Source organism: Gobio gobio (genome assembly GCF_949357685.1).
Source record: "Gobio gobio genome assembly, chromosome: 1".
Taxonomy (NCBI): Eukaryota; Metazoa; Chordata; class Actinopteri; order Cypriniformes; family Gobionidae; genus Gobio; species Gobio gobio.
In genome coordinates, this window is record NC_137097.1 from 66,221,129 (window position 1) to 66,247,979 (window position 26,851).

Here is a 26,851-nt window from a genome sequence, read left to right on the forward strand (position 1 = left end):
CTCTATAGTGCAAATATTATTATTTTTTGTAGACTTTTATGGTTATTCATGAGGATGGAAAGGATTCTATCGTAAAAGCATCCTCGTAGAAATGGGAAAATGGGAGTTGACAATGGTAAGGCGATGAATGATTTATTTCTGAAGTCTGTGTTAAATCAAAAGTACTTTACAGTCGCACATAATGGAACTGTGTTATGAATCGAGTTGTGTGTGTGTTGAATGCAGTGTGTTTGCTGAATGCTCTTTAAATAGAGTAGCAGATCGTGTTCAGAAAATGTGCTGTCCCAGCACCTGACAGATATACATCAGTGTTGACAGACGAGGCCATTCAATGTGGGTCAGAGAGAGAGAGAGAGAGGCTGGATGTTACTGATGGGTTAAAATAAATGGTCATGAATCACAGAAATACAATAGGAGAGACCGGGGCAAGTTGTCACGGGCTATATATCAGTTTGAATCAAAAGTCAATATGTGCATTGGGTTTCAAATATCTAGTTCAAAACTGAATCATTTTTGTGATTAATTATATTTTTGTAACGCTGTAAATCCAAGTTATTATTTTGTAATTGATTTATTACCATGTCTGGCAAAACAGTAGCTATATGTTTAATATAGATACATAATAATGTTACGACCCTGGTCTAATAATAAGGAAGTATATGTCTACTGAAATATACAGTAATAAAAATCGTTTTAAAAAAAACATAACACAGCTAGCACTATACTCAAAAAATATGATTAAGTCATGAAAACATGTTTTTTTCCCCATTACTTTGACTCATCAAAATAATTTAGCCAATTTCAACTTAATTTTTTAAGTTATGCGAGATTCAGCTTGTTTTTTTTTAGGTCAGTTTAATATCATATAATTATGTCTAAATATTAAAACTGATTATACTTTAAAAATAAAAGCTTGCAGTAGAGTATAAAATTTCTTAAGACGCATTACTGTAAGAAAACCAGTTTTCCATTTTATTTCTATCACATTTGTATTATTGTGCTGCATAATTAGCTTATGATGTTACCGTATGTTCTGAACCAACTAATCTACAACAGCCACCAGTTTGTGTGTGTCATGTGCCTGTGTTTTGTCTACTGTGAGATTTGGGCCGGTGAATGTTGGCAACAGACATTAAGCCAAAGTAAATGACCTAGTCAGCAGCACTTCCAGGACAGCTTTTGTTGAATAGCTCGTTTTATTTAGGGGGAAATATGCTTATGTGCTACTGACAACAGACATTATGAACTTGAGTGTTTTTTGGGCGTCATATGAAAAAAAATTGTTATTCATGTCCAGAAAGTAGATGTTACTCATTTCCTTGTCATTGAATAATAGCCAATTTCTCTCGTGTTTCTTACTATCAGATGGCAAACGGCCATGACCTGGTGTGATCGAGTAAAAAATGTTATGAATGTGTCTACAGTAACTACTAATGTGCAGTTTAGATGAGATATAGAGCTGAAAGAGCCACCAGAATGGGACTGAAGTAGTATTTTAAAAATGACTTAAAAAGGTAAAAGAAAAAAAAAATGGAAGCAGATGTACATTTTCAGAAACAGGATCATTGTTCATGTCTTATTATGCAGCTTTAATGATATGTTTTGTATATATAATGATGTGTTTTGTGTGCCAGGTTGAAAATACAAAGTCCCAGGTGCATGTCCTTTGAACTGAAGCGCTCTGCCTCTTGAGCTGCTGCGGACAGGTTCTCATTAGCTGTATTGTTTGTTCACTGGAATAAATCAAAAGACACGTAATTTTGCTTATTCATCAGGACAGACTCGTGTTATATTCAGAGATGGAGATTATAAGTTACAATAGCTGTGGTTATTAGCGATTGTTGAGGCAAAAAGCCGCTGCTCTAAAACAAGAGTTTAAACTTTCCTGGCCATCCAGAACACCCTAGCGACCATCTTAGCAACTCCTAAGTTCTAAACTGCATAGCAACACCCTGGCAACTTCAACACAATAGCATCATGCATGTGCATTTTCATACACTCTTTACATTGCAACTGCATAGCAACACCCTGGCAATCCCCAACACAGTAACATTGTGCTTGTGCATTTTCATACACTCTTTACATATCAACCACTCAGAAACTGCATAGCAACACACTGGCAACTTCAAAACAATAGCATCATGCTTGTGCATTTTACATTTTACATTTACATTTATGAATTTAGCAGACGCTTTTATCCAAAGCGACTTACAACTTGGGGGTACAATAAGCGATTGGTCGTGAAGAGTCGAGTGAGCGCAACAAGTGCCTGAAATACTTAGTCCGTGTACATTTCTCAGTGTAGCACAGGCTAGAGTAGGGAGGGAAAGAGGAGGAGAAAGAGGAAAGGAAAGACTTTTTTTTTTAAGAGGTTAAGTGCTCATGGAAGAGATGAGTTTTTAGTTGAATGTTCAGAAATCAGCATTTCGGATGGCGGTGGGAAGATCGTTCCACCAGCTGGGAACGTTGAATGAAAATGTTCTGGAAAGGGATTTTTTGCCTCTCTGTGATGGTACCACAAGCCTTCGCTCCTTGGCTGAACGAAGGCTTCTGGTGGGGGTATGGATTTGTAGAATCGAGTCAAAGTATGCAGGAGCTGAGTGCGTGGTGGCTCTGTAGGCAAGCGTCAGCGCCTTAAACTTGATGCGAGCAGCGAGTGGTAGCCAGTGCAGAGAGATGAAGAGTGGTGTGACGTGGGTCCTTTTGGTCCCGTTGAAGACCAGACGTGCCACTGCATTCTGGATCATTCGAAGTGTTTGGATCGCACAAGAGGGGAGTCCAGCCAGAAGCGCATTGCAGTAGTCAAGTCTAGAAATAACCAGGGCCTGGACAAGAAGCTGTGTTGCGTGCTCTGTTAGGAACGGTCTGATCTTCCTGATGTTGTAGAGCGCAAACCTGCACGAGCGAGCTGTCTTAGCAATGTGTTCTCTGAAGGACAACTGGCCATCAAATGTAACTCCAAGATTTCTGACTGATTTTGAAGGGGAAATCAGAGATGTACCTAACTGGATGGTGAAGTCATGTTGCATACTGGGACTGGCGGGGAAGTTGAGGAACTCAGTCTTTGCCAGGTTGAGCTGTAGGTGATTTTTACTCATCCATGCAGAGATGTCAGCCAGACAGCTGGAGATTCGTGCAGCTACTGTGGGGTCGTCTGGTTGGAAGGAAAGGTAGAGCTGAGTGTCATCAGCATAGCAGTGATATGAGAAGCCATGTGCCTGTATGATGGGACCTAATGAAGTACTGTAAATGGAGAAAAGGAGAGGTCCAAGCACTGAGCCCTGAGGAACCCCCGTGGTCAGTTGATGCACTTGGGATTCCTCTCCTCTCCAGGCAACCTTAAAGGACCTACCTGTGAGATAAGATTCAAACCAATGGAGCAATGGAGTCCCTGTGATGCTGATGGGATCGAGAGGACAGGTGGTAGGATGGCTGGAGAGGAGAAGTTTAGATACTTCGGCCTCAGTGAGTGTAGAAAATGAGGAGAGAGTATGTTCGGTTGTGGATGTGGCTGATCTAAAATCTACAGTGCGCATTTTCATACACTCTTTACATAGCAACTGCATAGCAAAACCCTGGCAACCCCCAACACAGTAACAATGTGCTTGTGCATTTTTATACACTCTTCACATATCAACCACTCAGAAACTGCATAGCAACACCCTGGCAACTTCAACACAATAGCATCATGCTTGTGCATTTTCATACACTCTTTACATAGCAACACCCTGGCAACCCGCAACACAATAGCATCATGCTTGCGTATTTTCTTACACTCTTCACATATCAACCACTCAGAAACTGCATAGCAACACCCTGGCAACTTCAACACAATAGCATCATGCTTGTGCATTTTCATACACTCTTCACATAGCAACTGCATGGCAACACCCTGGCAACTTCAACACAATAGCATCATGCTTGTGCATTTTCATACACTCTTTACATAGCAACACCCTGGCAACCCGCAACACAATAGCATCATGCTTGCGTATTTTCTTACACTCTTCACATATCAGTGCATAGCAACACACCAACATGTTGCTATGCAGTTGCTAGGGCGTTTCTGGGTGGTTGCTATGTGAAGAGTGTATGAAATTGCACATGTATGAATGTATGAAATTGCGAGATGCCAGGGTGTCGCTATGCAGTTTCTGGGTGGTTGATATGTGAAGAGTGTATGAAAATGTACAAGCATAGTGCTTGTACATTTTCAGCACATGTACACATCAGCCCATATCATGCAGTTGCTATGTAAAGAGTGTATGAAACTGCACAAGCATGATGCTATTGTGTTGAAGTTGCCAGGGTGTTGCTATGCATTTGCTAGGGCGTTTCTGGGTGGTTGATATAGAATCATGCTTGTGCATTTTCATACACTCTTCACATATCAACCACCCAGAGACTGCATAGCAACACACTGGCAACCGCAACACAAAGCATCATATTTGTGCATTTTCATACACTCTTTACATAGCAACTGCATAGCAACACCCTGGCAACCTGCAAAACAATATCATCATACTTGTGCACTTTCATACGCTCTTCGCATAGCAACCACCCAGAAACGCCCTAGCAACTGCATAGCAACACTTTGACATCCTGCAACACAATAGCATCAAGCTGGTGCATTTTCATACACTCTTCAAATTACAGCCACCCAGAAACACCCTAGCAACGGCACAGAAACATGCTTTTCTTTACTTTTTTTCCCACTTCAAGCATGGATTCATCCACCTGAAGCTTTGGATTTGAACAGTAGTCTCTTATTTTGCCTGCTTGTGTTTTCACATCTTCAGCTCTCCTCTTGTTTATCCTTTTAACTGTGAATAATGGGCTGTAATTGATAGTCTTAGTGTCATACCCGCTTCTAATAGTAGTTTACAGTCAACACACAACCTATACTCAGCAAGAGAAGTAATCCCGACTCGAAATCTCTCAGGTGTGCTGGTGTGGACTTGCCCTAATGTTATAGTGACATCAGCTGCTAGTCAGCCAAATGAAGCTTGTAATAATGACTCTTTGTCCTCGTATCTGTGGTTTGCAAATCCATGCTGCTTTTAGCTGACAGGTCAGTCACCAATGTTGTTTTACAAACAGTGCATTATGGGTAGGGCTTTTGGTGAAAAGTGTGCATAGTATTTGATTTAGAATATGGCTCACCCATTTAGTTTCTATGTTACAGTTTCCTTGCTTGACTTGACGTTTATAATATTACATTTTATATGTATATGAATTTATAAGGAAGTGCACACTATTCTAAAGTTTGGGGCCAGTACGATTTTAATAAAATAAATTGATACTTTTATTCAGCAAGGATGCATTAAACTGGTCAAAAGTGACAGTACAGACATTCATAATTTCCATTTCAAATAAATACTGTTCTTTTGACATTTCTATTCATCAAATAATCCTGGAAAAAAAATATGTTAAAAAAGATGCTGAAAATTCAGCTTTGATCACAGGAATAAATTATATTTTAAAATATATTACAATAGAAAACAGTTATTTTGAATATTAATAATATTTCACAATATTATTATTATTCTTTCAAAAACATTTTGTAAATCTTATCGACCCCAAACATTTAAATGGTGTATATTGTTGTTTTTTATATTTTCATCATATTTTAATCTATGTTTCATACAATCTCTAAATTATATAAATAGTTCCCCTCAATAATGAAAATTATTTATTTATTTTACTCAATTCTTCAAAAAAAAAAAAATTGGAGCAAATGATAAAGTATGAACTTTGAACAGTAAATATAGAAAATCATGACAGAATTGTTATTTTTTGTGTGATAGCTAGTAGCCAACCCATAGAGCCCCATTGTGAACCCGGAAATGTTGAGTACACCAAAAGTTTTATTGCAGAAATGTGAAGTATGGGTCCCCAGCATACAGAAACAGCTGGATGCTAATTTGCATATGTTGAGCAATTTGCATAATTCGCATTATTAGCATAATCGTACATTTTGACCACATATTTTGCACTGTATGGCCAATTTTTACAATATGTGAGTGGTTTTAGATGTTTAAGAGGATGCTGATTTCATTTCTGGCACTTTCAGATTTCAAAATGGTAATTCTATAGCAAATTTGGATACATTTGGACATTTTAGGTTATTTTCATGGTAAACACATTGATCTCACATTTCAGAATCACAAGAGCTCTTGCTCTTTGATGTGAACGTTGATAACCTACAGTTGTTTACATTTCTTGAGGTCAGGTCATGTTTATATGCAAATAAGCTGTTGCAGCGTTGTAGTTGTAATAAGTATGTTGTAAAGCAAGGGAGCATATAGTCTATAGTTTTAATGTCGAAATTCACCTTACAAATATTTTTTTCTTATAATCGCCTTAATATTCGTACAAAAGTCAGTCATGGGATTTAATGTTGACATTTTAAGGTTGACATTACTTATGTTTTCACACTAAGATAAAAGGTGGACAGAGTTATAATGACAGTATTGTTCAATACATTGTGATTTTCTAGTCAGATCCATTTTGTGCATTCCATTAAAATTAGTTACCATTATTGAAAATTTTCAGATTCTTGTGGTTTGATAAGGAAAGGATTAAAAGTTGTTTTGGAGGATTATTTAACAGTTCGACTCTAGGGTAAAGTACTTTCAAAACAAAGAGAGATGGTTTGATCAGGTCGAAATGTCGGCAAAGAAGTGTCTGTTTCCCGACTTTAAAATATTCCAAAGGAATCGCAACTATGCTAATTAAGAGCGAGGAGACACAACCATACATGACTTTGTCAAACATTATTGCTACGGATGGTGCTTCATCAGATTCTGTGCTATGTCACAAATCTTGGTAGATCTCATACTTCTCGCTCTAGAAATGTGAGCAAACGCAAGTCCGACTCATGTCAGAGTCAGCCTGGAAAGCGAATAATTCGCTCTCAACTCTCTTCCTTTCAAAACAGTGCTTGTTCTGTGGTCTTATTTGTGAAGAAAAAGACTCTAAAAATCCTAAAATGTGGAATCTAGTTAAAAAATATTAGACTTTAGATAGACCAGGCCTTCCATCCTTCAAAGATGTGATTTTGTCTAAATGTGATGAACGGCAGGATGATTGGGCAGAAGTTGTGAAGCTACGGGTTAATGGCATCATGGACCTACCTGGAGCTGATGCTCAATATCACTCCAAGTGTCACAATGCTGTCAGGAAGGTAACCAATTGACAGCTGCCTAGCTTTGGTCATAGACCACATGAGTGCAATCATCATCGAATTACATTATGTTTTTGTAACTAATTCTGGGAGTTTGTGTCTGAAGTAAATGCTAGCCAACCTGTGTGATTTTTATGGTGATGCCGTTATTGTACTGAGAGTTGAAGGATGCCAGACGATTGTTGGCTTTAGGCAGTACATTGGTAAATCACTTAAATTAGTAGGATAAACTGTCCTCTCCAATGACGACAATGATGTCGTCATCAAGGTTGTCAGAAAAGTGCGGGCAGAGGTCCAGAATATTCCACTGCCTCATGAATACGACCTTGGCAGCTTTAGGCATGAAAGTGTAATTCGAGATGAAAAAATGTAATGGCACTGTTCTCAGCATAAATGCAACTGCAGACAATCTGGGTGACCAATGTGGTTCCATTCTGGCCATGCATGCTCTTTCGGGATGTGATACCACCTCATATCCTGTTGGGAAGGGGAAGGTGTCTGCACTCAAGGCCATGAGAGTCATACCTGTTAAGCTTCTCCTCTGAATTGGAGAGGCAGAAGCCTCAGATTTACAGACCACAAAGCAACAAGGGTTTTCTTTCTGGCTCTGTACAATCAGAGGAACACTTAGATGTTGTCAGCTGTGGTTGCAAAGCCGGGTTGAAACCTTGCACATCAGCAAAGTACAGCTGTGGAGTTTTAACTGGGTCCTCGTTGGATCTTGCGACTTGCGGACTAACCTGGACAGCCCTTCTGCAATTCAGGCATGGCCCTTGCGACTTGCGGGCCCATCTTGTATAGCATGTATATATTTTACATGTTTGGCGTGGTGCGGAGGTGAAGCCCTCTTGGTTAGCCTTGCATCTGGCGGGCTGACCCGGGTTGCCCAGACTCAGTTTTAACTCTTGCGTCTGGCGGAGTTTTAACTGGGTCCTCATTGGATCTTTCGACTTGCGGAGCAACCTGGGCAACCCTTCTGTTGCCCTAGCGACTTGCAGGGACTGTGTTGTATAGCATGTGTATAGTGTATATTTGTACATAGTTCGTTGATCACACATGGTGATGGGCTTAGGTGTTTTGTACAGTTGCAGGATCCAAGTTATGTCAAATACCCGCATTGCTTTTTCCTCCAGAAATGCATAACATTCAGCCTAACAAAGATTCATTGTTTATCCAAAGAGCAATTTTGAACCCTCAAAAGTGTCAGGAGGGGATTCAGCATCACTACACCCTGAAAACAATGCATCAACATTCACAAGAGCACTCATTATTCTGAAATGTAAGATTATTTTGTTTACCATAAAAATAACCTAAAATTATGTCTGAAAGTAATCAAAATTTGCCTAAATAAATCAAAATATGTAATAAAATTAACTCTTTGAAATCTGAAAGTGGCAGAAATGAAATCAGCATCCTCTAAAACATCTAAAACCACTCACATATTGTATAAATTGGCCATACAGTGCAAAATATGTGGTCAAAATGGACGATTAAGATAATAATGCTAATTATGCTTATTATGCAAATTGCTCAACATATGCAAATTAGCATCCAGCAGTTTCTGTATGCTGGGGACCCATACTTCACATTTCTGCAATAAAACTTTGGTGTACTCAACATTTCCGGGTTCACCTAGTTGGCTTCTAGACGTCTGTCTGTCTGTCTGTCTGTCTGTCTGTCTGTCTGTCTGTTTATCTATAAACTGTATATATTATTTTATAAAAAAAAAATAAAAAAAAAATATGTGTGCAATTATTAGTAATATCTTTTGTATCGTTGGCAAAGGAGCCTGTTCAGGAGTGGGGTGAGGAGCATGAGGACGGGGCGGTGTTTGGGATCACCCTGCGCAGAGAGCCGGTCCAGCAGTCAGCCGAGCCCACGGAGGCTTTCGTTCAGTACCGCACATGTAAAGTGCGCAGGTTAAAAGCGGCCACGCTGGACAGGCTGGTCTCTCACCTTCTGGACCCCTGCTGTCAGGAGCAAGACTACGGCAGGATACTGCTGTCCACGTATCGCACCTTTACCAGCTCCAACAAACTCATCGAGATGCTCATCCAGAGGTGTGTGTTTAGATGTGCATATGGAAAGATAACCGGCTGTATTTGGCTATCTTTTGTTTGTGTTTATTGGATTTCTCTTCTTCATTCATTCATATAGTGCGTCATCACTGATCACTTCCTTGAACTCAAAAATGACTTCTGGTCTCTGGGGGGTTTTGGGTTAATTTATTATCCTTCTTTATGAGAAGACCCTGCATATATTTATTAGGCACTTTTTAAATGATATATTTCACACTTGATTTAACACATGGGTTGTGAAAGTCTGTTCAGACAGGCCTGTTTTGTGTGGGTTGAATCTTGCATCTAAAAGCATTACTTTTACCCTTATTCCCCGCCAGTGTTTTTTTTTTTTTTTTCTCAAACCAACATAATGTGTGCCTCGACAAACTCTTTAATCTAAATTATTTATTTCTAATCGCCCTAGAGGTAAGAAAAAGACCTAAAGTCAAGATATAGATCTCTGAAAACAAGACTTAATTGCTTTAAAAAATATTTTTTAAGCATATTTAGGTATTTTTTACTGTAAAACCAGACATATACTAATAAGGAAAGGCTATATGTAGTTTTGCGTCAGTCTGTAAAGTGAAAAGGTGTGTCTTAATAGCTACTGTCTATTATAATACTGTTTTGTCAACAAGGTTTCATGACAAGATGTCTTAAAATAATTAAGCACTACAGTACTGTTAGTGTGTATATATATATATATATATACATATATAAATAGTATTTGTAAAGAAGTATATACCTTTTCATCTTTTCTAATAGGGACAACATTGCCTCTGCGTTTGACAGCACCAATTACCCTGGCAGGTAAAAATAGATGCTGACAATGAGATGTTTGACATGCTTTTTATGTACAGTAGACCTTGAAAAAATCACCTCTCTGGACAGGGCTGTTTATCCAAACCAATAATAGATGGAGGAAGCAAATAATTTTTGAAATTACGCTGTAAAGCAGCTCTAAAAAATACAATAGTGTCATTATTCAGCTGAAGTGTCGATTTAGTTCAACTTTGAACATCTGTTCATTTCATTGATTTTCTGTCATTCAATTGTGAAAATACAGCTTCAATATTTGATTTGTTTTCCCCTCTTTCCTTAATCCATCATAGCTCATTGTGGACTTTGCTTCAGATGTGGTTGGACGAATACAGTGATGATTTCAGGGAGCCTCCCATGCACTCTTCCCTGCGTCTCATGTGCTTACAGCTGAGAGGACGCCCCCGCTCTCTTCCCCCTGGCTAAACACTATGAAGCGCTCCTGAAGAAATTCCAGGCTGAAGGTCATATTTTGTTGTGCACATCATGTTAAGCTTTTATTTATTGTTATAGGCAGAAAAATGTGTATCAACATTTAACATTTAGCCTCTTGGATAAGTGTAGTAAATTTAATTTAACCTCACATCCAGATGTTGTGGCAGATTGTCCAGTTGATCATATGCAGGAACCAGCCTTGCATAGGGAGGCGAAAGCAGTTGAGTCCGATAACCTTGCAGATTTCATGGATTTCTCCATCACAGATGTTGCAGAACAGCTCACCCGTATGGATACTGTGAGTGCCAGTGTTTCATTGCTTGCTTCCGTATGGTCAAGTAGACAGTCATCTTGTAATGTTGGTGTTCCTGATGTTGTAGGACTTGTTCATGAAGGTGGTCCCTTTCCAATGTCTGGGCTGTGTGTGGTCTCAACGAGACAAGAAGGAGAACCTCTCACCCACTATTTGGCCCACCATCACCCAGTTCAATGCAGTCACCAACTGGGTCATCACTTCTCTGCTTCGTCCCTCGTCTTCTACCTCATCCTCTACAACCACACAAAGAGCCAGAGTCATTGAAAAATGGGTTCGGGTTGCACAGGTAAGCCTTTTTACAGATGGATGGAGGTTTCGATGTTCTTCAGTGTTTCAAAGTCATTTTCGTGCTATCCATATAGGATTATTTAGTCTTCTTTTTTCCAGATTTTACTTTTCATGTAGTGTGTAATATAACTGTTTGTGAATGTAAAAGGTCTGCAAGGTCTCAAAGATCGAAGTGCGCGATAAAGAGAGTTATTGTCTCCCAAAAAATAACTGATTCTGAACAGCCTGAAAAGGGTAATCAGTAATCCTAGTTTTACTTCCTGCTCAAACCTACTTAGGTTTGTAAAACAATTTGCATATTGCTCGCCTATGGTCTTCATTGGCTTCTAGCAAACAATGTCTGCTTTGACTCTCAAACACTGTAGCTGTAGTTGAGGCCTAGAAGAGCAGACTGGGTCATCTGACCAATCAGAGCAGAGTAGACCAATCACAACAGACTGGACCATCTGACCAATCAGAGCAGAGTAGACCAATCACAACAGACTGGGCATCTGACCAATTACAGCAGAGTTGACTAATCACAACAGACTGGTCTACTCTGCTCTGATTGGTCAAACGGCCCAGTCTGTTGTGATTGGTCTACTCTGTTCTGATTGGTCAGATGGTCCTGTCTGTTGTGATTGGCCTACTCTGCTCTGATTGGTCAAACGGCCCAATCACAACAGACAGGACCGTCTGACCAATCAGAGCAGAGTAGATTTTCAGAAAGGAGATGTTTAGAGAGACCCAATCCTTTATCAAACCATTTTAGACACTGTGAGAAAAGAGCTGATGCTGCAGTGTATATTATGAGAAAATTAAAGTGTTTTTTTTACCTTTGATGCATGCAAACCTGTTGTAGGAGAACTCCAAAACAAAAGTAGGAACCTTTAAAATAGCATAATAGGGGTATTTTAAGGCCCAATCCCAATTCTATTTTATACCCCTTTGCCTACCCCTATGCCTACCCCTTCCCCTACCCCTATGCCTACCCTTTCCCCTACCCCTATGCCTACCCCTTTCCCTACCCCTATGCCTACCCCTTGCCCTACCACTATGCCTACCCCTTCCCCTGACCCTATGCCTACCCCTATGCCCACCCGTATGTATACCCCTAACCCTTCCCCTATCCCTATGCCTACCCCTTCCCCTATGCCTACCCCTACCCCTATGCCTACCCCTTCCCCTATGCCTTCCCCTACCCCTATGCCTACCCTTTCCCCTACCCCTATGCCTACCCCTTTCCCTACCACTATGCCTACCCCTTCCCCTGACCCTATGCCTACCCCTTGCCCTACCACTATGCCTACCCCTTCCCCTGACCCTATGCCTACCCCTTCCCCTATGCCTACCCCTATGCCCACCCGTATGTCTACCCCTAACCCTTCCCCTATCCCTATGCCTACCCCTTCCCCTATGCCTACCCCTTCCCCTATGCCTTCCCCTACCCCTATGCCGACCCTTTCCCCTATGCCTACCCCTACCCCTATGCCTACCCCTTCCCCTATGCCTTCCCCTACCCCTATGCCTACCCTTTCCCCTACCCTACCCCTATGCCTAACCCTCCCCCTTGCCCCTTGAAACAGAGTGGCAAGGTGTAGGAGTGAAAATATTCCCATAAGAAATGGGACACCACTACTGCACCATTACACGTCATCATACGCCGTTTCTTTTATTAGTCTCCTGTAACATTTAACCGTATGAACAGCAGTGAAGTGCGTAGGCAGTCCCGGATTTTTTTTGAAGGGCTATCTGGCCCTTCCCCTTACCCCTACCACTTCAGCCCCTTCACGTGAATGCGCGAAACGAAGGAGGAGGGTAAAGGGAAGGGCTAAGAGGTAGAAATGGGATTGGGCCTAAGACTAAGACTCTTTAGACTAAGACTACAATTATTAAAGAAAGACTTCAGACTTGTTTCTTTTCACGCAGGGGTGCAGAGAGCTGAAGAACTTCTCTTCTCTTAAGGCCATTTTATCCGCCCTTCAGTCCAACCCCATCTACAGACTAAGGAAGACCTGGTCTGCTGTGAGCAGGTGCAGATACACTCTACAAATGTTGTAGGCTTTTATGGTCACTATAGTCTCATACAGCTGGTTTTGTTGTTTATATGTCTACCAGCAAGTACTTTGTAGAAAAGCCTGAGCCACTGGTGGAAAGCGTTATGGTTAAGCCATATTTCATTGTAAATCTCTGATTCTGTATTTCCAGAGAGGCCGTCTCTGTCTTTGAAAACCTGTGCAAAACGTTTCCTGATGAGAACTGTGTTCTGACAAGCCGAGAACTCTTTGTGGATGTAAGTCATGAATATATATTAGTATTGTTTATGTACGAATCTGATCATATTTTTTTTGGTATCATTATAGTATAGTAGATCATTATAGTATAGTATATTGAATTAATATTTTGAATTATTAATATTTTAAATTAGCTTTAGTTTTTATATGTTCAGTGTTTATTTCAGTTTAAGTTTGAGTGATTTTGTCGTGCAGTTTTGTCATTTTATTTATTTATATATATTTTATTTATTCTTAAACATTTCTAATATTTGTGTTCTTTTAATATATATATATATATATATATATATATATATATATATATATATATATATATATATATATATATATATATATATATATATATATATATATATATATATATATATATATATATATATATATATATATATATATATATATATATATATATATATATATATATATATATATATATATATATATATATATACATATATATATATATACATATATACAGTGAGGAAAATAAGTATTTGAACACCCTGCTATTTTGCAAGTTCTCCCACTTAGAAATCATGGAGGGGTCTGAAATTGTCATTGTAGGTGCATGTCCACTGTGAGAGACATAATCTAAAAAAAAATTCAGAAATCACAATGAATGATTTTTTTACTATTTACTTGTATGTTACAGCTGCAAATAAGTATTTGAACACCTGAGAAAATCAATGTTAATATTTGGTACAGTAGCCTTTGTTTGCAATTACAGAGGTCAAACGTTTCCTGTAGTTTTTCACCAGGTTTGCACTGCAGGAGGGATTTTGGCCCACTCCTCCACACAGATCTTCTCTAGATCAGTCAGCTTTCTGGCCTGTCGCTGAGAAACACGGAGTTTGAGCTCCCTCCAAAGATTCTCTATTGGGTTTAGGTCTGGAGACTGGCTAGGCCACGCTAGAACCTTGATATGCTTCTTACAGAGCCACTCCTTGGTTATCCTGGCTGTGTGCTTCGGGTCATTGTCATGTTGGAAGACCCAGCCTCGACCCATCTTCAATGCTCTAACTGAGGGAAGGAGGTTGTTTCCCCAAAATCTCGCAATACATGGCCCCGGTCATCCTCTCCTTAATACAATGTAGTCGCCCTGTCCCATGTGCAGAAAAACACCCCCAAAGCATGATGCTACCACCCCCATGCTTCACAGTAGGGATGGTGTTCTTGGGATGGTACTCATCATTTTTCTTCCTCCAAACACGTTTAGTGGAATTATGACCAAAAAGTTCTATTTTGGTCTCATCTGACCACATGACTTTCTCCCATGACTCCTCTGGATCATCCAAATGGTAATTGGCAAACTTAAGACGGGCCTGGACATGTGCTGGTTTAAGCAGGGGAACCTTCCGTGCATGATTTCAAACCATGACGTCTTAGTGTATTACCAACAGTAACCTTGGAAATGGTGGTCCCAGCTCTTTTCAGGTCATTGACCAGCTCCTCCCGTGTAGTTCTGGGCTGATTTCTCACCTTTCTTAGGATCATTGAGACCCCACGAGGTGAGATCTTGCATGGAGTCCCAGTCCGAGGGAGATTGACAGTCATGTTTAGCTTCTTCCATTTTCTAATGATTGCTCCAACAGTGGACCTTTTTTCACCAAGCTGCTTGGCAATTTCCCCGTAGCCCTTTCCAGCCTTGTGGAGGTGTACAATTTTGTCTCTATTGTCTTTGGACAGCACTTTGGTCTTGGCCATGTTAGTAGTTGGATTCTTACTGATTGTATGGGGTGGACAGGTGTCTTTATGCAGCTAACGACCTCAAACAGGTGTATCTAATTTAGGATAATAAATGGAGTGGAGGTGGACATTTTAAAGGCAGACTAACAGGTCTTTGAGGGTCAGAATACTAGCTGATAGACAGGTGTTCAAATACTTATTTGCAGCTGTATCATACAAATAAATAGTAAAAAAATCATACATTGTGATTTCTGGATTTATTTTTTTAGATAATGCCTCTCACTGTGGACATGCACCTACAATGACAATTTCAGACCCCTCCATGATTTCGAAGTGGGAGAACTTGCAGAATAGCAGGGTGTTGAAATACTTATTTTCCTCACTGTATATATATATATATATATATATATATATATATATATATATATATATATATATATATATATATATATATATATATATATATTTCAGCTTTATTTCAATTACTAAAACAAGTTTTAGTCAACAATAACAACACTCGAAAATATTTTCTGTTGAAAAGATTGTTAGTGTTGATGTTTTTTTTTAAAACCATATAATCACAATAATCAAAATGCTTTGAATCGACCTTGAGTTGGTGTTTTTTATCCAGATTTTAAGTCACTTGTTCTAGCGACATGTGAATTTAATTTAGTATTCTTTGTCATTTCAAGTGGAACGCCTTTGATCTCATATTTGGAGTTTTTTTTTTCTCACTTAATCCACTTATGATATTATAAACTGAGACACAGGTGTTGTTTGTCTAAACTGACTTCTCTGTTCGACCAGAGTGTGCTGGGACTGTTAGAGCAATGATCTCATCTCAGTGTGTTATTTCATTACTGATTAAGGAAAAACCAGGGGCTCAGTTTAATCTTGGTCGTGTGTTTATCCACAAGATAATTTCTTCAGCATGTTTTTTAAAAACACCTGTAATATATTCTGCCGAAAGACTGAATTGTCATTTGCTATATTTCAAATTATAATGAAAATGTAAAAATAAAAGGCAATCCCATAAAGCATCAAGACAACATTTACTATAAACATTGATTATTATTATCAATGTTGAAAACATTTGAGCCCTCTAACAAAACAGATGGTAAAGATGACAGAAGGCGCACTTTTTATATTTAATAATCAATGTTTTTCAGTGATGCTGTTCAGGTGATTAATAGAGTGATTACTTCCAGAGCTCATTTGGAGGAACAGTTCCATACCTGGGCACATACCTTACAGTACTGACCATGCTGGACACTGCCCTGCCAGACACTGTGGAGGTGAGGTTGGAATCATTTTTGTTTAGGAATGGCAGAGTACTTGCCTTGATTTGTGGTGCTCATACCATTACATTACATTCATCTAGCAACACCCCAGCAACCACAACCTTGCAGAGAATGCGCAAAAAAACACTCTTACGTGGCTGCTAGAACACCCTAGCAGCCACATAATTGTGCACCAAAATCACACAGAACACCCTGGCAACTACCTTGCAGCTAGTCAGAAACATCCTAGTGACCATCCAGAATAGCCTACCTTAGCAACACCATAGCAACAACCTAGCAACGCCCTAGCAACACTCAGAACATCATAGTAACCACATAATTGTGTGCTAGCTAGTTCCTTGCAGCCAGAAATGTTCTAATGACCATCCAGAACACCATAGCAACACCATAGCAACAACCTACACTCAGAATACCCTAGCAAAGAATGTGATAAAACATAATTGTGTGCTAAAAATCACACAGAACACCCTAGCAACTACCTTAGAGCCACTTAGGGATGTCCTAGTGACACATCCAGAACACCCTAGCAACACCATAGCAACAACCTAGCAACACCCAGGTTACCCAGGCAGAGAATGTGTTAAAACACTCAGAACATCATAGTAACCACATAATCGTGTGCTAAAATCACAAAGAACACCCTAGCAACTACATTGCAGCCAGTCAGAAATATCCTAGTGATTATCCAGAACACGCTAGCAATCACCTAGCAACACCCTAGCAACACTCAGAATACTCTAGCAAAGAATGTTAAAAACACTCAGAACACCCTAGCAGCCACATAACTATGTGCTAAAATCGAACAGAAGGTGTTCAGACACGAGAACCCTAGCTAGTACCTTGCAGCCAAAAATGCTCTAATGACCATCCAGAACACCCTAGCAACACCACAGCAACAACCTAGCAACACTCAGAATACACTAGCAAAGAATGTGATAAAACATAATTGTGTGCTAAAATCACACAGAACACCCTAGCAACTACCTTGCAGCCATTTAGGGATGTCCTAGTGACACATCCAGAACACCCTAGCAACACCACAGCAACAACCTAGCAACAGCCAGATTACCCGAGCAGAGAATGTGCTAAAACACTCAGAACATCATAGTAACCACATAATTGTGTGCTAAAATCACACAGAACACCCTAGCAACTACATTGCAGCCACGTAGGGATGTCCTAGTGACCATCCAGAACACCCTAGCAACAACCTAGCAACAATCAGAATAACTTAGCGGAGAATGTGCTATGAACCACTAAGAACATCATAGTAGCTGCATTACAATGTGCACAAAAATCACGCACAATACCCTAGCATTGCTTAAGTGACCACCTTGAACACCCTAGCAACCACTTTGCAACTACACAACAACCATTTAAAACACCTTAGCAGACACCTAGCAATCCCCTGATGTTTGCATAACTTACATTGTTTTTGAAAATGTAAAAATTACCTTTTTCACATGCATAGTCGTCATTAATGTATACATTTGATTAATATCTGTGCATACTTTATTATCAACAGGGTGGCCTCATTAATTTTGAAAAGAGGAGACGGGTGAGTCTTTCTGTTTGTTTATCTTCCCAACTGCCTAATTAAACGTACCCAAAGTACTCTTTGTCCAGATCGTGTTGTTCTAGATTTGGTTATGGCCCAAAAGAGCCCATTCTGAATAGACATGAAGTCCTCTTTAAAGCTTTGGTTTGACGTTGGCGCCGTAGAGATAGACTTATGTTTAACGAGCACGCTTTTCTTCAGAAGGCAGACTGATATTAATCTCATGACTGATTATTTGTGTGGGGTGTGTTATGTAACGGTCATGGTAACCGTCTTTGGCTTTGTTCCCTCTGCTCCTCTTTAATCTTGTGCTCTGTATTTCTTGGGAATCACCCCCGCTGTTTGACAGGAGTATGAGATTTTAAGGCAGATCCGTCAGCTGCAGGCCTCGTGTTCTCAGTATGTTTTACCCCGTCATCCTCAGATCGCCGCATGGCTACAGAGTCAGAAACTGCTTTTGGATCAAGAGAGGTGAGACTCCAACACCTGAACCCTCTGAACTGAGTCATGATAGATAATGTGTGTATCACAATAAATACTAAAAGTCCTTTTTTTTTGAGGATATACAATTAATATTAATCTCAATGTCGATTTATTTGGAAAAGCACAACTGAAAACAACAGACTGGTGATAATTGTGTTGTACAATAAACCCATAAACCCATAAGATTTAAACAAAAAAATATATAATTTAAGTAATAAAATAAAATAAAATATTGGTAACACTTTACAATAAGGTCTCATTTGTTAACATTAGTTAATGTATTAACTAACATAAACTAACAATGAGCAATACATTTGTTAAAGTATTTTTTCATCTTTGTTCATGTTAGCTAATAATAGTCAAGCTGTTCATTGTTTGTTCATGTTAGTTCACAGTGCGTTAAATAATAGGTAACACTTTGCAATAAAGTTGTATTAGTTAACATTTGTTAATGCATTAGTTAACATGAACTAACCATGAACAACACCTCTGTTCAGCATTAGTTAATCTTTGTTAATGTTAGTTCATAAAAATAAAGCTGTTCATGGTTTGGTCATGTTAGTTCACAGTGTATTAACTAATGTTAACAATATTTGAATAACGCATTAGTAAATGTTGAAAGTAACATTAACAAAGATAAATATATCCTTTATAAGTGCAGTTCATTATTAGTTCATTTTAAAGGTGCACTGTGTAAAATTGCCGTAAAATATCCAAAAACCACTAGGCCAGTGTTATATATTTTGTTCAACTCTTTGTTCAACTATTTTTAAATCGTGAGAAATTGCTATTTTAACCGAGGAACCGGGACATGTGAGGGCTTCGCCTGTCGATTGCGTCATATCTGCGTTCCCCTCGGTTTCCGGTTTTATTTTGCAGAAACGCTTTACTCTCACTGCAGTGTGAACGAGTGTCATAGCAGCCGTCGAGTAAACGCACAGAGTAATGTCATAACATCATTTCCAACACACTCAGATGTGTCTGATATGATAAACAGAGCTGCGTTACGTCATACTCATGACCGGCAGAAGTGGTGCCGACGACTGTGTCATAATAAAAGTCCCGCTGCTCGCGAGGCATGTGTTCCGCTCTTCTTATTATCAATCACTCCAGCGGCCTTGCTCAGCTCCATAACACTCGGTCCTGCTCTGCTTCACTACAGTAACGTTAATAATCAAATCCTTGAACATGATTTCTGCCAGAGTCCTATCCTGATTCTTTTCCACCGGCTGTGAGGAGGAAACCACATGTCCCAAGATTCTGCGCTCTAACTTGGCGCCATCAAACTACGCCTTTGTTTTGAATAGGCGACCTCTAGTGGACGGAAAAGTTACATAGTGCACCTTTAACTAATGTCGTTAACTAATGAACCTTATTGTAAAGTGTTACCAAATAATGTTACCAAATACACAATTTGATTTTATTAATGTAGTAGTCAATGTTGAAATTTACATTAAATTCTGTCATTAATTACTTACCCTCATGTCGTCCGACACCCGTCAGACCTCCGTTCATCTTCGGAACACAAATTAAGATATTTTAGTTGAAATCCGATGGCTCAGAAAGGCCTCCATTGGCAGCAATGACATTTCCTCTCTCAAGACCCATAAAAGGTACTAAAGACGTTGTTACAAAGTCCATCTCGGTACAGTGCTTCTTTTTATGAAGCGTCGAGAATAGTTTTTGTGCCGTAGATATGACGTAGAGCCGGCGTTCTGACACATGACCAGGAAGACGCGCAATATCTAAGCTGTTGAATTCTACATTGATTGTGCTTTAGGTCTTGGCGTAGTGGTCAAAATGAACACTTTAGCACCATTTTGAGCACTACGCCAAGACCTTAAGCACAATCATTGAGTATGTTTACATGCACACCAGTAAGCTGATAACTCACAAATATCAGCTTATTGAAACAACCAGCTTTCCCAGTTTACATGCAAACCAGTAAACTGACAACGCAAGTACACCGCATTTACATGACTTTATTAATAAATCAGATTATTTCCTTGTAGTGACGTCAAAAATAATAATTTCCGTATCTGACTCCGAGTTTTCCATACGTTATGTCAGTTGTGATGTTAAATAAAGCTTACAACGCGTCAGCGGGAAACTTACGGCTCATATATTACTCTCTCATGCAGTTACAGATGCAGCGTTTTGACTGAACCACTTCTACTGCGAGAGATGAGAACACATTTTTACAATTTTATGGGTCTTAAAAGAGTCTTCGTTTGTGATTATATTTCCTTCTTTCTTTCATGTGTAACGAAGGCCAGCTAGTAGCTGCTGTGTAAGTAAACCTCACTCCGCTGATCTCAAGAGACGTTCTAGCGACCGACGCTAGAGGTTGCAGCCTTTAGCCTCCTTGTTAGAGCGTCTGACTCTCATGCCGGCGGACCCGGGTTCGAGTCCCGCTTGGAGCGGGCGGTGCAAACAGGAGGGGTTACACATGCAAAACGCTCGCTCTGTCTAGATGTGTTTAAATCTGCTCTAAGTATGCGTTTATGTCACCTATCACACATGCGCACTTCAATAAGCCGTCAGAAAGCTATTATTAGCTAACATGAACAAAGATGAAAAAATACTGTAACAAATGTATTGCTCATTGTTAGTTTATGTAAGTAATGACGACATGAGGGTAAGTAATTAATGACAGAATTTTCATTTTTGGGTGAACTAATAAATGCTGTAATAAGTAATAAATGCTGTAGACTAAAGTAGTTACCCAATGAAATTGTAAAGTGTTACCAATAATAAAATAAAATAAAAGTGTCACCAAGTATTTTACAGCCTAAAGTTTGACAAAGACCTTTAAAGATATTCCCCCAGAATTCTGGTATGACATCTCTTCCTTTTCATTTTTAATATTGCTTGTTGTGTCTATTTCCTCAGCTATGAACTTTCTAGACAGCTGGAGACTCCTCATGACACTTCTCCATCCAACAGCGGCTGGAGTCACCGAACTCTCTCCAAAAAGCTTTCATCGTGAGTATCAGTCTGGCTTAAACTCCTTTCAACTTATGTCAGGGTGCAGATGGGATTTCTTGAGTTTGCTGCAATTCACGATTCTTTATTGTCACTATACAGGTACAGCGAAATCATAGCAATCCTTCCAGTGCAGTCACATGTACTTAGTGCAGCTAAAACATCTATATGCCATAATACAATATAACACAATACACACAAAACCAGTGCAGCCAGGTGAATAGTCAATATTGCACAGATATATTGCACAGTAAGCGCTGCATGATATTGCACACAATAAAAGTGAGGTAAGTGCAACAGAATGTAAACAGAACATAATAAAGTGGAGTGTAGACGTGTACTACATAGTCCCCCTGAGGTAGATGAGAGATGTTGTTAACCTGTGGGTTGACAAATAAGATGCCCTATCAGATTAGTACATTCCTCAGGGCACACAATTGTTCATTAGCATAATAGATTGTACAACAGAAATCATGTGACATAACAAGAATTTATGTTTGCAGGCTCTTGTCAGGGAATGAGGGCTCCAGAAAGAACGCAGATCAGATCAGTGTGTCCTCGTCAGGATCCAGCAGCTCTGAAACTGAGGAATCATCTTTTATATCACCGGTACACATAGAATTTTATATTTATTAATTTAGGAGCTTTAATTTAGAGCATGTGTATTTAGATCCTAGTAGAAACATGGTTGTGAAATCACATAATATTTACCTCCATAGCTCAATGTTTTCTCGTGCATCCCTGCACATTTTTATTTTTCGAGGTCATCAAAACATTATCATTGTCACTGTTTGCCTCTAAGGTCTTGACCGTCTTTTACATCATATCCTGCAGACACTAAAACTTTAAGTTCCCACCACTCTAACATGTCGCTAACCTGACTCAAGCACCGCGTTAGAGAAGCCTTCTCTGTGTCAGGAGTCACGCCCTCTGTAACTTTGCACCGTATTCAGGGACAGACAGACGTCAGCACTCAAATGCTTAAAATTCTTGGAAATATTTTGTCCTAATCGCTTCCTGAGAAATTCAGTTTCTACAAGTGTCAACAAAATGTTGTATGCTCTTTCACAACATCACATTTATGCATTTTGGCTACTTTTCATCAGGAATCAAACCGATAATCGATTATTTTCTACATGGCTCATCTCGTTTCATATGTCATTCTTCTCACATAATTAAATAATTTAATAACATCTCATGTTCATTGATTTGTTTAGCCATATTGATGTGGTAGTATCATTCGGTCATTATAATGGCCGTGCAGCTCACCTGTTAGTTTCATCTAATAGTCCAAATCCATTTGTACCAGTTCTGTACTGTTTCCCGCTTTAAAGAGATTGTTACGGTGCTGTTCACGGTTGTCATATGATGTTGTCTGGTTAAAACTGGCTCTAAAATGTGACTCTCTCCTTTCATCTCTAGTCTCTTTCCAGTTGCACACGGAACACGTCCGAGGCTTTTCCCTCGTCTTCCTCTCCTGATTCCTCCACCATGTCTAATTCGTCCTCCAGCTCTCAACAGGACCTCAATCTTAATCCATCTTCCTCCTCCTCATCTTCTTCAGCATCAGCTGACCCTCACCTGGTCTCCTGCCATAAGCGTTCGGTCTCCATGACCTCCCTGCCCTTCTACAATAGACAAGGGGACGACTCCTGCATCATCAGGGTCAGCGTGGAGTTCTGCAACAATGGCAACATGTACAAGAGCATACTGGTAAGTTCTTGCCCAGGGACAGTGTTTTTTTTATTGGATACAAGAATTTGTCATATAATTATACAGAGTGTCTATTCACACCAAGGGCAAATAGCGTGCCTTGTTGGCAAGTGCTATTCGCACTAGCTCCGCCTAACAATGCATGTATTTCAACATCTTCAGTGGTGCAATCAGTAAAGTGTATGGCTAATGGTTCTTGATTTTGACGCGATCGACCCGGATTCGAATCCGCCTTTTGCAGAGCTCGCTCTTCTCCCTTTTCTCATGACAAATCACATCGGAAAGGCATTTTCTTTCAATAAAAATTAAGAAAGTGTTCTAAAAGTGGAAATAAAGTGCCTAACGAAATGTTTAATAATGATAAGAGTATTTATTGGGTAGGAGTTGGTGTAGGGAGGGCTTTTATTGTTCCATTAAGGCGGCATCCATTTAATAATTTTAATAAATATACTATTTTACACTCTGTTATTATTGCAGCCTATTAATGTACAACAATACTGAGGTGCAAATAGTATGTATCTGTCAAAATAAAGTATAAATTACATGTTATTACTAATTACACATATTGCAAAGAACTGCTACTTTTATATAGTGTAAATAGAATATATCACAATTTTCAGTAAATATTTTTTTAGTAAATAGCATCTACAGAAGAAAAAATGTTATTTGTACTTAGTGTAAATAGCCGCTGCCATAATTATAAAGCTTTATTATCCAGAGCCTATAAAAGATTCATGATATATTTAAAATTGTGCTTTGACCTTGTGAGTGTTTTATAATGAATTATTTTGGCTAAAAAAGCTCCACAACAGCAATTTGCTGTTCAAACTATCAAAATGGAATTAAGATGTCATAGAGATCACTTTTTACCCTGCAACTAAAAAACAATGCTACCAACAAAAAAAACAATGATGAAATGTTCTAGATACTCATCTTAATTAGTATTAACTACTGTATGCCTAAGAAAATGCTCTGAATGTTATTTATAGGTGCAATTTAGCATCTCCTATATTTGCTACTTCATCATGATCAAATGTATAATCAGCAGGCTGCGTAAAATGGTGTTGTTTGTTAAATATAATTACGAATTATGAATTCAATAAAGATCTCAGAGACATTTGTGCATAAATCCACGTCTTTCAAAAACCTGTTCTTTGAGTCAACATTTATATCCTTTACTGATGGATATCAACTACTAAAGATTGTGGAAGATTGCAGTTCATTTATTTCTTAAAGAGTTGAAACCGGAATTATTTATATTCTTTCTCAACTGGCTTGTATTTCTTTTTTAAAAAAAAATGTATTATCCCTTGCGCAGTTGACCAGTCAGGATAAGACGGCCCAGGTGATCCAGAGAGCTCTGCAAAAACACAACCTGGAGGATATTAGTGAACAGGATTTCACCCTTGTACAGGTCCTGGCCCAAGGCAGAGGTACTGAACACTGGTTTAAATAAATTAAAATTCCTTACTTATATATGTGTGTGTGTAGGACCACAAAACCAGGCATAAGTCTCACGGGTATATTTGTGGCAATAGAAAACAATACATTGTATGGGCCAAAACTATCGATTTTTCTTTTATGCCAAAAATCATTAGGATATTAAATAAAGATCATGCTTCATGAAGATATTTTGTAAATGTCCTACCGTAAATATATAAAAAATGTATTATTATTAGTAATATCCATTGCTAAGGACCTCACTTGGACAACTTTAAAGGCGATTTTCTCAATATTTAGATTTTTGTTGCACCCTCAGATTCCATATTTTCATATAGTTGTATCTCGGCCAAATATTGTCCTATCCTAACAAACTATACATCAACGGAAAGCTTATTTATTCAGTTGATCCTTATGGCTGGTTTTGTTGTCCAGGGTCACTTATATGTTTATACTATATGAAAACTATAAATGGAAGTTTTTTTGGTTTTATTCAAATAATGCACATGTGCAATACTTATAATTCGTATGCATGTTTTTGTTTTAGAGTTGCATATTCCAGAGAAGGCCAACGTCTTTTACGCCATGTCTACGTCAGCCAACTATGACTTTGTTCTGCGGCAATGCCCAAAAGGCCAACGGAAGCAACTCATACGCTCAGTTTCACTGTCATCAGGACGAGCAACGAAATGACTGCGGATTCAGCCTTGATTTCTGGAGGATTCATATGTCCAGTGCAGTTGTTGAAAAACGTCAAGACACGTCATTCAGACACAAATGGAGATTGAGTGAGAATCGAAAATGTCATTTGAAGAAAATAAAGGACTATTTTTGGTCCACATTTCACTTTGGGAAGTGATGAAAACTTTGTGGAACACCAATCAAGCTATTTTACTTCCGTTATGTGATGGATTTCTGGTCGAAACAGGATACTTATCCATTTAATCCATTAATTTAATTTGTGAGCGTTTGGTGATATTATTACATTTTGATGAATGATTAATTTCTTTGGAATAACATGCCCTAATGAATCATGCATGATAAAACTACATTCACTCTTAGAAGAAAAGATTCTGCAGAACCTTAAAGAGTTCTGTTCTGTCAGGCGCTTCATTTATAGAACCTTTTATTGGTTCCCATCATGGAATCCTTTTATGGATTTACAGTAGTTCTTCTTGTTTTAATTTTATGAACCTCATAAACATACTTTCTATAGAAAATAAATAAAACTAACCCGTCAAACATAACGGATAAACAAAGTTTGATGCAATCAATCAAGACATTTCTCCTACTGTAGAACATTTTTGGCATTAAGTGTTTTTTACAATTAAGTAAAGAACCCTGTATGTGTAACGGAGGCCAGCTAGTAGTTGCTTTGCGAGTAAACCTCACTCCTCTGATCTCAAGAGATGCTCTAGCGACTGACGCTAGGGGTTGCAGCCTTTAGCCTCCTTTTTTTCTAAGAGTGTATATATACATCGTATCATTTATGTTGACTATACAACATACTATCACAGACAAATATGACAGGTTCAGTTTCATGAACTCATAGCCCTGTAAATTGTTTTAAGTGACAGAGACAGATACCAAATTCCGCACCTTCTTGAATTCCTCACATTCAGTGCAGTGATAATGGGATAAAGCAGCGTTTTTCAATCATCCTCAGCTCTCATTCTCTGCCTGTCATGAGACAGTATAAACAAATCCACTGTATGATAATGCACTAACTTTAAATTGAAACACAATCGGACACCTAGAGGCCTGGAATGAGACTGTTTTATAGGTCACATACACGACTGCCTGTGGTTAATACATCATCAGTTCAGTGTTCCTCCTGATTAAACCATCATGATACGGGAAGACGAGCCGCTCCAACGGGTTCATTGGCATTCCTGAGACACGCTTTCATGCTTTTGTCCACTGCTATGTGATTTCATTCACACGTCATTTGATGAATCTATTAAAAAAATATATATATTTCTGATTTATCATTATATGCGGTTGTGATTATGCACATTATATTGATGTTTTTACACCACTATTTTTTATATCCTCCTTTATCTGCACAGAATTCAGTAAACTTGACTCTCCACAGTCAGTCTGTACTTTTTACGTACTTATACAAGCTCTTGCTAAGTAAAAATAGCAGGATAAATTATATTATCACTGTAAAACGTAGATATTTTAGTACTACAATATTTATGTTAGTGTATGTTGTAAATTTGAGATATAATGCAGTGCACATTATAGTTATTTTAATAATTTCAATGTTTCATTTATTAGTGTATTGTATTATTTTATTTTAATT

General features: G+C 38.7%; 1 protein-coding gene across 1 annotated transcript; it reads left to right on the forward strand.

Annotated features, from left to right (window-relative positions):
• Nucleotides 1–25,782, forward strand: LOC307122845 (ral guanine nucleotide dissociation stimulator-like 1). Its single transcript, XM_079811109.1, is given in 17 exon segments — nucleotides 1–115; nucleotides 8,972–9,246; nucleotides 10,012–10,056; nucleotides 10,359–10,467; nucleotides 10,469–10,529; nucleotides 10,656–10,798; nucleotides 10,881–11,102; nucleotides 13,013–13,116; nucleotides 13,292–13,376; nucleotides 16,272–16,358; nucleotides 17,890–17,922; nucleotides 18,272–18,393; nucleotides 21,298–21,390; nucleotides 21,894–21,999; nucleotides 22,813–23,103; nucleotides 24,422–24,536; nucleotides 25,091–25,782. Coding segments are annotated over 17 exon segments (2,061 nt in total). The 5' UTR covers nucleotides 1–91; the 3' UTR covers nucleotides 25,237–25,782.
• The last annotated feature ends 1,069 nt before the right edge of the window (nucleotides 25,783–26,851 follow it).